The sequence below is a fragment of the Sciurus vulgaris genome (assembly GCF_902686455.1).
Source record: "Sciurus vulgaris genome assembly, chromosome: 4".
Lineage (NCBI taxonomy): Eukaryota > Metazoa > Chordata > Mammalia > Rodentia > Sciuridae > Sciurus > Sciurus vulgaris.
The window spans coordinates 143,853,408-143,869,618 of NC_136464.1; the positions used below are offsets into that span (position 1 = coordinate 143,853,408).

A 16,211-nucleotide genomic window follows, 5' to 3' on the forward strand; every position below is an offset into this window, starting at 1 on the left:
AGAGGAGAAATAGCAGGAATGTTCGGGCCAGGAAAAGAGTCACCCTCAAAGATAAGCTCCTGGCAAGACACAAAGCTTAGGTACAAAAGCCAGCTTCCTTGCCACAGTGTACCCATGTGGCTCCTCTGCAGGTCAAGATGTGGCCATGTCACATTGATGGCAGGCTTGCTTCTCTGTCTCAGCAGCCTGGCCTTGAGGGAGCTGGCTGTAGCAGAATCCCTCCATCCCTGAAGCTCAGCCAAGAGAGAGGAGATCCAGGCACAGTCAACCCTAAACATTCCTTTTCAGTTCACTGTAGAAGTCATTTTGAACCATCCCCGAAGTCTGATCTTCATGACTGGGTTTAATGTGCTTCTGAGAATTTATGCTTCAACTCTCTTCACATAACCAACTGTAGCTTATTCAGTTTTCTGCTAAAACATTTCTCCTCACACTCTTAGTTTCCTGCCATAAGGTCAAATCTCACCTTACCCATCTTTACTACTTATCACACCTGTCATTTTAACTGCATAACATCTGTTGTTCCTGATCAGCTGAGTGTAACGCTTGCCTCCTTTATAGGCATATTCCTAAAACCTCACACAGTGTCTCGCATGTAGTAGACACTCACAGCATGTTGGCTGAGCAAATGAATTAATGAGTTACAGTGTGCCTTGATTAAACTTTCAAAATGAAATAGCTAGAGACACCCAATATTGGGAACGTTTTATTTGGAAATATCTTGAGCATTATTTTATCTTCATTTTCCATTAAGGCAGTAACATTCTTCCTTCCTGGAGGCAGATGGGGGAAAATCATCCAAGGCTATATGAAGTTCAGACTAAAGTCAAAGCCAACCACTTTGCATTCAGATGCAGTAAAAATACTGGTTATGAGCTGAAAGAAGCCATATATTGGCTTCCTGAGCCCACTGCCAAGGAATGGATCCAGGGCAATGCATTTCAATTGCTTTGAAAAATGGCGTAAGTTCCTTTACTTCCACCTCTAAAGAAGACTCTTCATTAATGAGCTCTTTCATCATGACAGAGAGAGCCTCGTGTTGGTTCACAATGCTCTGTTGCTCTTTAGCCTTCAGTAGGTTTTCATAGAAATTGCTTAATTTATTAGAGCTGTTCAAATTCGTACTGTTCTTCTGGTTTCCTTTTGGAATTCTTTAAATGTCCAATAAATTAGTTCTTCAAAAACCAACTCAGGCGGTCCTTATCCTTGACATCTGGCTAGGTGTATGTGCATGTGGGGCAGGGGTGCTATTCATTGGCACATATTGCCCCTTGGGGCTTAGGGGTGGCAAAAAGCTTTTGTAGTACCAAAAAATTTTTTTTAAAGTAAACATTTCTAATATAGCTTGGCAACAATCAGATATGCTATTTAAGAGCAAATGAAAGCTGAGCAGAATTGCTTCCAAATGTGACCAGATATTTAGCCATACCACAATAACAACCCATTCAACAAGATGGGTTGAATATACGGAAAGGCAGCGAGTGAGTGCCCTGGAGGAGAGAGGCTTAGTGAGATGCTTAGTGAGATGCTCTGTCCCCTGGTGGCTTTCTTCTCTATTACACCTTCCTTGCATCCAAACCTTCTGCCACTTAGGAATCTACTGGAGGGCACAAGATGTTGGATCTAGACAGAGACCAAATCCTAGCATTTGAAATAGGGTTTTTTACTGTCCATAACAAAAACAAATGACATTTGGGATCCCAGTTCCAAGGAAAGGCTCTGATGGTGAGGCTTATTTGTGCAGGCTATCAAGACTCTTGGGAGAACAACAGCCTGACTGATTTGTCAGATGCATCAAGTGGCCCAGAGACAAGAATGGCAGGAAGAAGTGCGTCACAGAACAGGCACATTTTGGGAGTGAGGGGACAAGTGGAGCAAAGTCACAGGGAGATAAGGTAGGAGAAGGGGACAGAAAGGGGCTCGTATTAGACAATTGGCCTCTATTGGGACAGGCTTGATATTTTGCCTTTGAGGTCCTCATGTTGAACAAGGAAAAAAGGCAGCCACATTAAACTGGTTTGAAAGATTATGTCAAAATTAATAACACTGCAGTTTCTATTCTTGACTAACAGCAGAAGCAGGAAGAATTCCTGGAAAATGAACTTCTTTTGGTTTTCTCTAGATTTTCGAAGCAGAAAAAAAATCATGAATTGAAAAAGAAAAATTAAGAGATTGGTGTCCTGCAAAAATAAAAGAAGCTTTTTTGTTGTTATTAAATATAGGAGAGGCTACTTGGCTGAACAAAGATGCACAGTTTGGAATCTTGTACAGTATTGCCAAGGTGAAAACTTGGAATGGCTTGAATGGTCCTTGTGCATCCCAGGAGCACCCTGTGCTGGGCCACCTTCCCATCCCGCTGATCTTACACCCTCTTCATTCCCTTCCCCATGAGGCAAGCAAACACTGTCATGACCATCTTGGGGTTCACTTCAACCAGGTCTTCTGGGAGGGCATATACTCTTGCTCCAATTTTTCGGGCCATAGAGATGGCATACCTAAAAGAGAGAAAAGAGGTCAAATGAAGAGAATCTGAGCAGCAAGGTATGAAGAAGACCCCTCAGGATATAGCCACAGTTGTCTTACACTCAAGATGGAACCCAGCTCTGGAATCCCTGGGCAGCCACCTCCACCTCACACGTCAATCCTTTCATTCCTTTCCCCATTTCAATTCTCACCCACATACAGATGTAGGCACGTATGGTACTATAGTGCTAGAATAGCCAGAGTTTCATATTCTATATTTTTCACATAAAATTATCCCAGGTACATTAGAACATTTTTGCTTTATTTGCAGTTATATAAAGATAATTTTTATTATTTATAATCCATTTTCAAATGAGACCATGCTACTAGTTTGCAGTTCTTTTATTCGCCTCATTTATTCTCTAATAACCTCTTACTATGGCTACTCCAGAGATATTTTTTCCACCCCACCCAAAACCCCATTACTTCCTTCTGCTCACCTAAAAAACTTTATTCTTACTTTAATGATCAAATTAAGAGCACCAGGCAGCAATAGTCCCATTTGTTTTTCCTTGTCCACCTCTCAGTAATTTCTTCTGTATTTATTATTAATGAAATAAAATTAATTTTCATTATAAAGTGGACAGGGAAAACAGTTTAAAAATCCATAAGTGAGCTTCAAAAGACACACAAACTTGCCACAATAACAATCATTCTGAGCATTTTGTGTAATTCCTTCCGCTTGTGATTTCATGTTGCCCTTTCAGGAAGTGCTTAGGAGCTTGTGCTCTGAAGTCAGACACTGAATCTCAGCACAGTTTAAAAATTCAATGACCTTTGCAAACTCCTTAACCTAATCAAATTCCCCTTGACCAGCTAGTCTCAAAAGCTTTTAATTTTTTTTTAATTTCTGAGTTTTTGCATGTGTTCTTTTATCTAGAATATTCTATTTCCTCCATTTGTGTATCTCCTTCTTACTTGCTCAGTTTAGATGTTATTTGTTCTAAGAGCTTTGGTCCTTTCCTGTTCTCCCTATGGTATTCCCTACTCCATCTTTTATACTATCCATCATGCTCTATTGTAATCATAATTGGATTATTATTATTCTCTCCATTAAATTATGCTTAACATCATCATCCTGGGAGAACAGATCCCTACCTACTTTCCTCAATTGGGAACAGAGAGGGCACTGTTAGAATTACAGAGCAGGGATGCTGGGCTCTAGACACTTACAAATTTCAGATCTGTGTTACAGGTTCAACCATGTCCCACCAAAATATAGGTTGAAGTCCTAGACCTCAGTACTTCCTCTTATGACTTTACTTGCAAATAGGATTGTTGTGGATGTCATTAATTAAGATAAGGTCATGCTGGGGGGCCCTAATCCAGTATGGTGAGGGTCCTTATAAGAAGAGACACAGACACACAGAGAGTACAGACAGCCATGTGAAGTCAGAGACACACAGAGAAGATGGAGGCAAAGGCTGGATTTATACAACCACAAGTCAGCGAATGCCAGGGATTGCTGGCCATCACCAGAAGCTAAGTAAGAGGCATGGTACAGGCAATCTCCCTCAGAGCCCTTGGTAGGAACCAGCCTGGCTGACACATTGATTTTAGATTCTAGTTTCTATACCTGTGAAAGAATGAACTTCTGTTGTTTTAAACCACACAGTTTGTGTGGTACTTTGTCTTGACAGCTCTGGGAAACTAATATGACCTGCTTTGAGAAAGGCAGCTCTCTAGAGCAGACAGTGCAGAGTTGTAGGCTCTGAGGCAACTTATTCTAGCCTGCCAGTATAGCAGAGAGGCAGTTATAGACAATATATAAACAAATGGACTGTGTTCCAATAAAACTTTATTTAGTAATGCAGACATCAGTTCACATCTGGCTCAGAGACTGTAGTCTGCTGACTCTCATTCTAGAGGAATCATTTGGCAGGTGGCCTGAATGGTAAAGTACATGGAAGCTGTTCTTCAGCTGGTGAAGTCTCTGGTCTTAAACTTGACCCCTGCCTACTCATATCCATGGATATTGGTGAATGGGATGTTTGTATTTGGAGCTTGCAAAGCATGGACTTTATTTTGGAAATCTGCTATAGATTAAAATTAGAAACTTGGTTTAGACTTGCTTCTTAAGTTCAAGAAATTGTTTTTTGTTTTGCTCCCATTTTAACATGGTGAGTCTTAAACTGCTATTGCACCACATCTAAAATAATAACGATGAGATGAAAATAAATCATGAGAAGAAAAAACATGAATAGTACAAAGTACTTGCACAGAAGCACAAGCCTTAAATTTTACAACTCTCTAGCTGCCCCTTGGGTCCTTCCCTCCTGATCTCAGGTTAGTTACGTACTTTGCATTGTTGAGTTTCTCTTCATCATTCAGGTTTTCTGTTTTCAGGAGGTCATAGTTAATGGAACCTGGTTGAATGGCATCGATGAGATCCAGAACGGGAAGACTTGTACTAATCTTCGGGTCCTACATAGAGAGAAAGGGAGGGTTTTATCAAAATCCTTACATACCAGAGTGATTTCCATTTGGATCAAGGGAAGTGAGTGGTTCCTTCTTAAATATGAACTACATACAGCCTGGTCTGTTCTGGGAGACCCCCACCACAGCATTTCACACCATGTTTCACATCCACCGTAGCTTCTGCAGAGACATCGGTAACTTCCCAGAAAACCCACTGCCTACCAACTGCAGGAGTCATTCTCAAATGAGGAATGGAAGGAAGCTAGCAGAGCAGAGAGGAACGCCAAGGTGGAAACGTGTCTCTGAACTACTGCTTGTACAGTAGTTCAGCGGAGGAAGGAATGATTCTTAAAAAAGAAACCATCCGAAAGAAGACACGAAAGATGTCAGAAAACCCTGCTTCATGTGGAGGGACACCTCAGATGAGTGGCAAGAACCCTGGTGAGGGTGAAGATGGACGGGGGTGCCAGTGGAGGCTCCTTTCCTGGAGACCTCAGGGAAAAGGAACTGTGGTTGCCAAGGAGACAGCAACAGCAATGATGGTGACTAATATCTGTTGGTGTCTTTTCACTTACTAATTGTCACCAGGGTCTTTTAAGGATGGAGGCATCTAGTCTGGTTATTTTGTTTGTTTGTTTGGCTCAAACTCCGCCCCCCCCTTTTGTCTCCTGTCTCCCTCTCCTTCATCTACACTCCTTGATTTCCTTTCACTTGTGTATTAATTTATATTTGATCCATTCTTCATATTATCCTATCCCTCCCTCCTGCTTTCCTTTATCATTTATTTTTTTAAATTGACACACAAAATTTATTATGTACACCATGTTTAGAAGTATAGGTGCATTGTGGAATGATTAAACTTTAGCTAATAAATGCATGACAATATACATCACAGGGTTATCATTTTTATGGTAAGAAGGTTTAATATCTATATTTTATCTTTTTGGCTTTTCTTCAGGGGTGGGTCTTGGGGATGGAATCTGGGGCCTCACACATGCTAAGCACATGCTCTACTAACTGAGCTACATCTCCAGTCTCCCCTCTTAATTGACAAATAAGTAGAGGAATTTCTGAGGCCAAGTGACTTGCTGGGAAGTAGTAGAGTTGGGAATCAAACTTAAAATTCTAATTAAAAGTTTGGGCTCTTTGGCATTTGTAAACATTTTGATGTTTGTACCTAAATCTGTGAATGGACCTCAGATGTGAACACACAGAGTTCTCTAATAGGGACCCACAGACAGGGGAACCTGTGAGTGCAGCTGCATGTCACCATCCAAGCACGATGAAGGCCAAATACCTCTTACTTTAAGGGGCTGAAGCCAAATAATTTCTAAGTATAAGCCAAACACAGGACCCTGCAAGATGCTAGTTCTCTAGCGTTGGCCTGTATGTATAGGTAGAATAACATTTCTTAATAACTATAATGAACCCAGTTTTACATGTGCATGGGTAATAAAAGAACCATTGCAGAATTTAAGTCAAGATAGAATCATAATCTAGTATCCATCATCAGCCTTGGCCTCTATCTCCCAGAACCTTTCAGTGAAGAAGCACAAAAGAAAGCAAAATGGAAAGATTTTGAGTGTCTCCTTCTTCCTGCTTTCTGTTCACCATCCTGTGAGGTGCCAATCTGCAGAGTAATGGCTGCGACTGGTAGCAGAGGTAGATGATGAGGGACTGGGATTATTTCCACAGTGGTTAATCAAAAGTGGGTTGGGGCTGGGTACGGTGGCACTCGCCTGTAATCCCAGCAGCTCGGGAGCCCGAGGCAGGAGGATTGCAAGCTTGAAGCCAGCCTCAGCAACTTAGTAAAACCTTGTCTCAAGATAAAAAATAAAAAGGACTGGGGTTATATCTCAGTGATAGATTGCCCCTGAGTTAAATCCCCAGTACTGAGAAGAAGAAAAAAAGTAGGTTGGGTATTTTCTTAAGGGTTTCACTTAAAAGGAATGTGGGGCTACTTTAGCATTTCCTTTTGGTACATTGTGTGGCCCTTTAACCTAATCAGTTCTGCAATGACTCAGTGAGAAGACAGAAGAAAATTAGACCAGAAGGTCATAAGAAACAAAAAATTACCAAACAGTCCTAAGAGTGAGCCCAATCACTTCCACGCCCCGACAGGAACACCCCAGAAGCCATGGTGTAATTAACAGGCTGGAATGACGAGTATTTTACAAGGAGAAGCACCTCTGCCTCCATGATTGGTCACTCAGGCTCAGGGACCTGTGGTTATGCTCTGTCCTAGACCTCGCCCCACAGGTAAAAGGTGATTTTGCCTCAATGAGGATCATCACTTCCAGTTCTTTGTTCTGATCTTGGAAATTCACCTGAGTTTCAGTTTCCTCACCCATAAAATGAGAACAGTAAATGCTGACTTGATAATGCATGTGAAGATGAACTGATGAACAGAGCTTCCTGCATGTCTTTGACTCTGTTTTTCCCCTTTCCAAATCTCTCTCTTGAAGGATCTGCTCACTTTGGTGCCCAGCCTCCACCCCTAGCTCTGCTCAGTGATCCAGACTGAGCAGGGAGCTTGAGGTGGGGCAGGGTGGCTCTTATCTGTGATGAGCTCAGAGCAGGTGGATGCTCCTGGGACAGCCCTACCCAGATCTCTCTCTACTCTTCCCAGTGAGAAGAGACTTCCATTTTTTTTTTTTTTATTTTGAAGTAGAGAATTGATATCATAAATGAACTACCTCACAGACCCTTGTCAACACAATTCTGAAAGGCTCCCTCCCCTCAATCCTGACCTTTAAACTAGAAGAATGTAGTTAATATGAATCAAGTGAGCAGGTCCCTTGGGGAACAACCCTGCTAATGTAGGCATCATGAGTTAAGAAATTTAATAAAATATAATGCCATCATAATAAAAATTGAATTTGGATATAAATACACTTTTTTAAAAAAATCACACGGGAGATCTTTTAGCATTTTATATTTCATCAGTATAATGTTAAAAATCTGTATCATGGAAGTATGCCATGGAAGTAGGCACATTTAAAAAAATTATTATCATACTTTATGTTACCTTGAAAGAACAAGATCTAAAATGATGTGTGAAAAATGACTGCTTTTTAAAATTAATTACCATGGGAGAAAGTGAGGAGGAATTTGTCAGTGCAATAGACGATGAACATTAAAACAATAATGGGTCATTTAAGAAAAAGTAGAATGGGAGGGGAAGCCTCAAACCTCTAACATTGAAGGTCATTTAATATACAGTGAAAACAATAAAGATAAGCACAGGGCTCAGGTGGCCTCTAATAGAAGTCTAGAATTTTACCTTGAAACTAGAGATGGATGAACTTTTCTCTGCTTCCTTCAGTGTTTCATTCACCCAGTTGATAATAATGTCATCATTGACCTTCTGCCCACCACCGATTTCTTCAAGGATATTCAGTGTGTACCTGAATAAAATCAAGAATAATTTCTGGAGAGAAGTTGCTAAAGAATTGAACAGGGTGAAATCCTCTTCTTAGGTATATCATAGAAGATCCTCTGAATACCATTCCCTTGTAGGGAAAAAAGTATGTAAATGACATTAGCTCCTTTTAGAATAATTTAAAATATAAATGCATGGTTGTTACAATGAAATACAAAGGAAATACCTCCCTCTAAATACTGCCTGTTGCTCGGGGCAGGAAGAACAATCAGAGAAGAAATGTGAAGGAAGAAAAATGAAGTGAAGACTTCCAGTCAGTGAGGTGTGGAAGAAACAACTCAGTGTTAGAAAACTCCCTGTAGGCAATGAAATAGAAGAAAAAGACAAAAGAATTTCTTACACCACATAAATAGAAATGTTAGCTACACACTAACAGAAGGCAACCTCCAGCCCAAAGGTAAGAGTTGCTTTAGCTACATACTGTTTTTTAGAACTGGTGTTCTTTTAGGGGAGACATTTATTAAGGCACTACTTATTAAGAAGATGCTTTAAGCTTTTAACCATTCCATGGAGAGAGAAGAATTCCTAAAGCTACTCCTTTGGGAAAAGTAAGAAAATCCAGCAGTTGAGCAAGGGGCAGGTTTGCTGACCCCATAGTGCAGGTTTGCAGGAGAGGGGGTCAAATTACTCATGAAAGACTTCAGGGCTGGGTGACTTACTGTCCTCAAGTTGAAACCCAGGAAGCTTGTGATGAGTCTTCCCTGGAGGCGCCTAAATGAGGACACCTACCACTTGGGTACCTTGGGATTTTGCATAATGCACTGCGTCCTCCCTCCAGTTACTGCTTTGATACAAAGTACAATTTCCCCATGATTTTATACATGGATTTTTATTTTATCTTTGACCCCCAGAAGAAGAGCAATGTCCTGCTTCCTCTGGGTTAAAGCAACTTCCATCCTTGTAGGCGTGGAAGAAAGTGACCTCGGCAACTTTTCTTTATCAAAAAAATCACCTTTACCAAAATGGAACTTACATCCCCTCCGTGACGCCTCCCAAGTCTCCCCCAAATTGACGATTTCCTCCGCATTGTGTTTTTGTTAGAATTTCCCTTCTGAAGTACTGCCTCATGTCCTTTGTCAAACTTCTTAGTGTGGCACACAAGGCTGTTCACAAGTAGTTTGCTCTCCTTTTTCAACACATCTATGATTTCCTTCTTCCCTCCTCTCTTCCTCACTCACCCCCAGCTCTCCTTCTCTCTCTCTCTTTCATTTCAACTGGACAGAACTATCAGCAGATACCTGACCACACCAGGCATCATCCTGCTTCCTGCTTCCTGGATTCAGCTATACTGGCTGCCTGTGATGCCCTTTACCAGAGTGAATTTCTAATCCTTTGAAACATTCTCAGCTTAGCTCAAGCATCGCTTTTGCAACCCATAAAGTGTACTAATTATTATTATAACCCTTGCTTTAAGCCTGTTTCTTAGAACTTTTTATGGAGATAATGTCCAGCATGTCCCCTTGGACAGGTCCATGTTCTCTGCATCCCATGTTGTTTTCAGGGGACAGCAGAGTGCCCTGGGCATCTAATAAACAGAAGCAAGAAGTGGCGGATGAAATAAATAGAATGACTTTTTCCTGCTCTTCTTGTGGAAGAGCAAGGAGAAAATAAAGATAAGAAATGTTTAGTTTGGGCTCAGAGATGAGGCCAAAATGCTAAGGAATCATGAGTACATAGGACATAAGTCCCAGGCATACTTTCTTTTCTTTCTTTTTTTTTTTTTTTTTTTTTTTTGCGGTGCTGGGGATCAAACCCAGAGTCTTGTGCTTACAAGGCAAGCACTCTACCGACTGAGCTATCTCCCCAGCTCCTCAGGCATACTTTCGAAATATTCCTAGTTTGAAAAAGATCTTGCCTCCTGGGTGCTGTGGCACACACCTATAAACCCAGCTACTTGGGAGGCTGAAGCAGGAGGATCACAAGTTCAAGTCTAGTCTAAGCAACTTAGTGAGACCTTGTCTCAAAAGAAAAAATTAAAAGGGTGGGATTAGTAACTCAGTGGGAGAAGTAGCTCAATGCTACTAGTATTTGCCTAGTATGTGCAAAGCCCTTAGTTGAATCTCCAGGACCAAAAAATGAAAACAACATTACCTTTGGTCTGTTCATAAAGAGTAAGTTTTGTGGCATAACTGTCCTCTTGTTTCCTGATAGCTAGCATATGTATCACGTTATCAGCATTTAGCGTAACAATTAAAAATTTCTGCCCAATGAACTTCTCAATAAGAAACAGCAGGTCGGTGCTTGCTTCATTAGGTTTTCTCTACATCGAACCTGGCGGAACAAACTAAATGTAATATTCTAGCAGTTTCCCTTATTCAGGACTTAATTCTCTTTCCCCTCATCTGGAGTTTCAGCCCTGCTCTGCTGACACACTCAGGGAAACAGGAGCTGAGCTTCCCACACATCTCTTGAGCTTGGGAACTAAATGGTACTGAAGGGAAGCCCACCTTTATACAAAAGTCTATACGTGAAAATAAAAAGCCACCAAGGAACAGGGGCCCTTGTTGAGGTGCAGAATATCGTGGAGGCCACTTACTTTGTTTTGGGTTTAAAAATAGACCTTCAAGGTGGTACAGGGTTCTGGTGACCACAAGCAGTCTTTGCCACCCCAAGTGAAATGCAGGGGTTTAAAATGGAGTCAAACACCCTCTTGTAAGTATAATGGTCAAAACAAAGGGAAGAAAGCATAAAATTAGGCTGTAGCCTCAACCTCAGATCATCCACTAAGCCATTACTCATCTAAACACATAATCGAAACGTAAGATGAAATGAATTTGGCCTGGGTCTACCTAGATTTTTCCTTGCGAGATAATTGCCCTTTATTATCAAATGTGTTTGGGGGCAACTGTGCTATTAGATGGAACCCCACAGACAAGATCTCAGTAGTACCGGAGCTTGCAAAATGTGCTGTGCTGAAAAGCCTTTCATCAAAATGAACCCGCATTATGAGCCCAGCTCCGGCCACTTCTTCATTCAACAAAAGAGGATTGATGAGGTGTGAATGTGAGGGTCCAGGGAGGGTGTGATTATTACTTGCTCGATTTCCTGCCTTCCAACATTTGTTTTATTTATCTAACATGGACAAGCTCGTGTTTTGTTTGTCAAGGACCTATTCTGACTTCGCCCCACACAGCCTGTTGGTGGGGAGTTCGCTCATCCACTTGGGTCTACCATCATGGCCATCTGCCGGTGGCCCGTTACAGGCTTTTGTTTCCAAATTTATACACACACCATTTGCCAGCTGTCCAATCTGAGAACAGCCTCTGTGCTTCCGAAGGGAAAAGGGAGGCTGAAGCATATCTCCCTCATTTATTCTTAGGAAGAAGAAATGACATGCCGTTTGTTGCCCAAATAAATGAACAAATTAGCACATCTGTGCAATCCAATGAAATAAATTTCAGCTAGAACTGGATGTAAATTTAACAGATCTGTTAATATGTGGCATGCAGAGAAACAAAACAAGAAAAGAAAAAAATAATCCTTTCTGATTCCATTTACAAAATTGCCAATTGCTCTTTTCCTGCAACAAGAATGAACTTCTTGGTCCACTTTCTTACGTGCACAATTCTTATGTAGTAAACATTCATGAGAAATATGGCTTTTTAACCAGGTGAAGGGTATGGCAGCAGAATAGACCTTATCGTATATGTATATGAGCCCTACAATAGGACTTTGGGCCACATTTTAATAAAACTTTCAGAATAAAGATCATATTACAGAGTGGTTTTCAGAATGGTATGAAAATTAAAACAGAATAGAGTTTATCATTAAAAAGACTATATTAATGATTATTTTGTATTACAACCCCTGAGTGAATTTAAATGTTACAACTGAAAAGACTTACTTAGGTGCTTAAAGCAATCAGTATCCAAAATTATTTTGTTAAAAATTAAAAACACGTGTGAAAGACAATAAAGCTAGTTTAGAAATAGTTTCTGGACATATCCTGGTGAGAAAGACCCTGTGTAATTTTCAGCAACGGTCTAGAAATACTCAGTAAAATAGAAGATACAGTTGAAGTTTCTTTAACTCTGGAGTTTTCTGTGCTAGGGATTCCTAACAACATTTGCCTTTCATTGTTAAAGAGACCCCAGTTTTGAAATGGGTAGCAGAGTCCTATATTTGGTAAATCAAATGTGAACCAGGTAGTAGACCTGTTATGATCACTGCTGATTATTCTACATCATCTAGAAATGATGGCACTGTTACATTGAGAACCGTTTATGAACATTAGGATCTGTGGACAGTGGAACTAAAGCTGAAGTGACTTAAGGACATGACAAATCTTGTCTTTGCCATGACCTTGTTAGACAGAAGGTGATCTGACCCATGGCTGCTAGGGCTTCCTTCCAGGTAGAAAAATAAATCAAGTCATGTTAACATAGGTTCTAGTAGAAGGATGTAAGATTGTGCCTGGCCAGAGCTATCACTGTAGCAGGAAAGAGCAAAGCATTTAAAAATAAAGTATTTCATACTGACACAATGATCTAAGCTTCTTCCCAGATTCATGATTTTGTACCGAAAAGGTGTTTTTTTCTTATAATCTAGTTTCTACTTATATATCTTATTCTATTTTTATATTTAATGAGGGTTCCCATATAGTTCTCACATTAATCAAGTTTATATTCAGCTGAAAAAAGTATCCAAAGTTTTCTCTTATAGAATATCTCTATTAAAGAAATTTCACAGAGATACACTTTAGCAGAGAATTTCCATGTTCTCTATTAGAGTGATTTGTGCTTCTGGTCATGATGGAATAAGAAGGACCAGACTTAAACTCTTAATACTCAATGAAAAGCATATGAAATAATGCTGGGGAGGGAGAGAGAGATTGATTACTGAATTTGAAGACAAAGGAATACATACTAGCTACAATGAAAAAATTAAACATGAAGGAAATAATTGAAGAGCATATCAGTAAGTTCAGGGATGACTTCAAATAAGTAAATATATACATGAACTTGGGAGTTCCCCCAAACAGGGTCACTGAATATAGAAGACATATTTCAACAAATTAAAGTCAAAATTTTCAAAATTTGATGGAAAGTTTAAGCCCACAGATCAAATAAACTTACTAAACTGCAAGCACAAGAAAGGACATTGCACATCATAAATAAATGGTTTAAAACTAATAAAAGGAGAAATCTTAAAAGCTGCCAGTGAAGAAAAGATATACTACACACAGAGAAACAAAGATGAGAATGACAAGAGATTTCTTTTTGTTGTTGTTGTTGGAAACAATGCAGGCAAGAAGACAGTGAAGACTATTTAGAAGTGCTAAAAGGGGAGGGGGAGAGAAGAAAATACTGTCAACCTAGATTCTACATTCAGAGAAAATCTTTGAAAAATAAAAGTGAAATGGAGACTGTTTCTCACATGTAGAAGTTGGAAAAAATTTATCATCAGCACATCAGTGCTATTAGAAAAATTTCAAATAGAAGGAAAATATACTAGGTAGAAATCTGGATCTACACAATGGAAGGAAGAACACAAGAAATAGTAAATGCATAGATAAATACACTAATTTTCTACTTGTTTTTAAATCCCCTTCCAGGGTAATTGTTATTTACACAAACCAGTTAAAAGTAAAAGGATTGACAAAGATATACCATGCTAACAACTAATCAAGAGAAAGCAGTAGTAGTTATATTAATACCAGAAAAAGTAAATTTCAGAGAAAAGCATTTCACTAGGCAAAAAAAGGGTCACTCTATAATGACAAAGGTATGACTCACTAAGACAAAACAACAATTTCAAATGTTTATGAACCTAATAACAGATTTTTACAGTATTGGAAACAACTGATTGAAATGAAGAAAGAAAAAATCTCAGGAAAATAAAAAGTACTTGATTGGTTATTATGCTTAGCTTACAACATAGTTTTACTGAATTAAATAACATTCCTAAAAATGTCTTAGTATATTTCCAGGTATATAATCCATTCAATAAAAAGTTATTCTCATTAGTCATATTACCTTCTCATTAGCTGCCAAACCAAGGCCAGTGTTAGAGTCCGGTTTCCTTCATTAAGATCTTGTCCACCAATGCCAACCAGGGAAAACTTAGCTTGATTCTTCCCCAATTCCACTGCATAATTACAATTCTCAAGCTGTTGAAGAGCAAGGAGGAAGATATTTAATATCATCACCTTGATTCTGATGAGCACCAGATAAAATAACAAAAGAAAAGACACAAAAATGAAATAAATAAGATCAGACTCAATGATTTCTCAAATCACAAGTGGTTCTGAAAGTCTAGGATTCTAAAGGAATTAAAGAAGTTTCCGTCTCTCCTTATTTAGAAATGCTTCATCTCCAACAAAAATATTCAGTATACTTTGGAATGCAAAACTAAAATAAATTCATTTTTATGAACATTTTGTAGCTCTATTTCACCATATAAACAGAGAGCCATCCTCAGTTACCTGTCCATACATAATATTTCTACAGTAGGTGAATTCAGACTGGAAAATCTGGATTCTCCATTCTGTGTTCGTATAGCAGAAAGACCTATAGGGCCAATGTTCCTTTAGCTACTCATGGATCATTAAGAGTCACCAAGAGAAGAAATGGAAAGAAATGGTTCCGCCAACCCTGTTGTTACAAAATAATGTCCCCACTGTGTTGACAGTAGACAAACTATTTGTACTAGTCAAGCTGTCAGTACAAAGCTCCAGTTCTTTAGAAAATTAGAATGAGGATCCTGCTGGGGAAATAAACCCTGTGGCTCTGCTTGCTCTAATTATCTTAATTAGAATTATTATCTTAATTAGAATTTTTACATGGTAATGTTTAAAGACATCCAACACAGAATTATAAATAAGTCATCGACTGAAATAATGGACTCACTTTAATAAAACGATTCAGATTTCTGATTGCTGTAGTATAATTTAATCCCTGGATAATATTACTTATCTAAGCTTGGCATCCTGATAAAGTATTCACAAAGAGCTCTTGCAGACTTACGACTTCACCTGCCTACGGTAGTATCAGAACGGTCATTGTTTACCTTCTTCATGTTTCCCCCCAGTTTGGGGTATGGTGGTTTGTTTACTCTGTTCCAGTCAACAGGGACTTTAATCTTTTCATAGAGCTGGAAGATGACCAGGGCATCTGATAAGTCACTGAATAAAACAAACACAGAAGAGGGAGAATTCTTAGATTTCCAACATTGTATGTAGGGCCTACACTGGGCCAGGCACTTCTTTCTATCTTATCTCCAGGAACATTTACCATCACCTTACTAAACAGGTAAGAGTAATTCCATCTGTAGAGGTAAAAACACTGTGACTCAGAGAAACTGGGGAATTACTGTCCCCAGGTGTGACCAGCTGTGCCCCTTCAGCAGACATAAGTTACCTCCAGGAAGACAAGCAGGACTTCCTGAACAGCATAGGAGACTCTTAACATCAAACCTAGCACTCATTGCTTTGCCTCATTGTGACAAAAGAACATGGGCTTCTACACACAGTCAATTTGTCTTGCTGAGATGTGATTTTTCTACTAAACACACAGCAAGGTTGGTACATGGAGATGAGCTTTTTAGCTGAACATCTAACATCTGCAGCTCACTGTGGCACTCCCCACCCACTTTATCCAGGTACATGCAGTTTCTCCGTCTCACATTAGGGATGAGTTCCCAAATGTTCTTACCTGTATAAATGATTGACACGAGGGTTAACGCCCAGGGAGTTCATCCAGTTTCTAAATGTCCGCTCTTCCCTCGTCTCACCTAGATTAGTGAAGACTGGTTATCTTTATGTCCCTCAGCCACTTTTATTATGTAAGTTTAACCAAAGAGGCTGCAATAAAAACTGAAGGTAGAATAA

At 39.6% G+C, this 16,211-nt stretch overlaps 1 protein-coding gene across 2 annotated transcripts in view; it reads right to left on the reverse strand.

The window, feature by feature from the left end:
• Window positions 1–693: 693 nt before the first annotated feature.
• The window catches only part of LCP1 (lymphocyte cytosolic protein 1), a 55,624-nt gene continuing 40,106 nt past the window's right edge, over window positions 694–16,211 (reverse strand). For both annotated transcript variants that reach the window (XM_079136129.1, XM_079136130.1), the window contains 6 exons: window positions 16,036–16,114; window positions 15,392–15,506; window positions 14,359–14,492; window positions 8,225–8,348; window positions 4,823–4,947; window positions 694–2,495 (listed from right to left, as the gene is read on the reverse strand). In XM_079136129.1, the coding sequence (XP_078992255.1) occupies window positions 2,363–2,495; window positions 4,823–4,947; window positions 8,225–8,348; window positions 14,359–14,492; window positions 15,392–15,506; window positions 16,036–16,114 (710 nt within the window). In that variant the 3' untranslated portion in view covers window positions 694–2,362. The remainder of the gene's footprint in view (window positions 2,496–4,822; window positions 4,948–8,224; window positions 8,349–14,358; window positions 14,493–15,391; window positions 15,507–16,035; window positions 16,115–16,211) is intronic.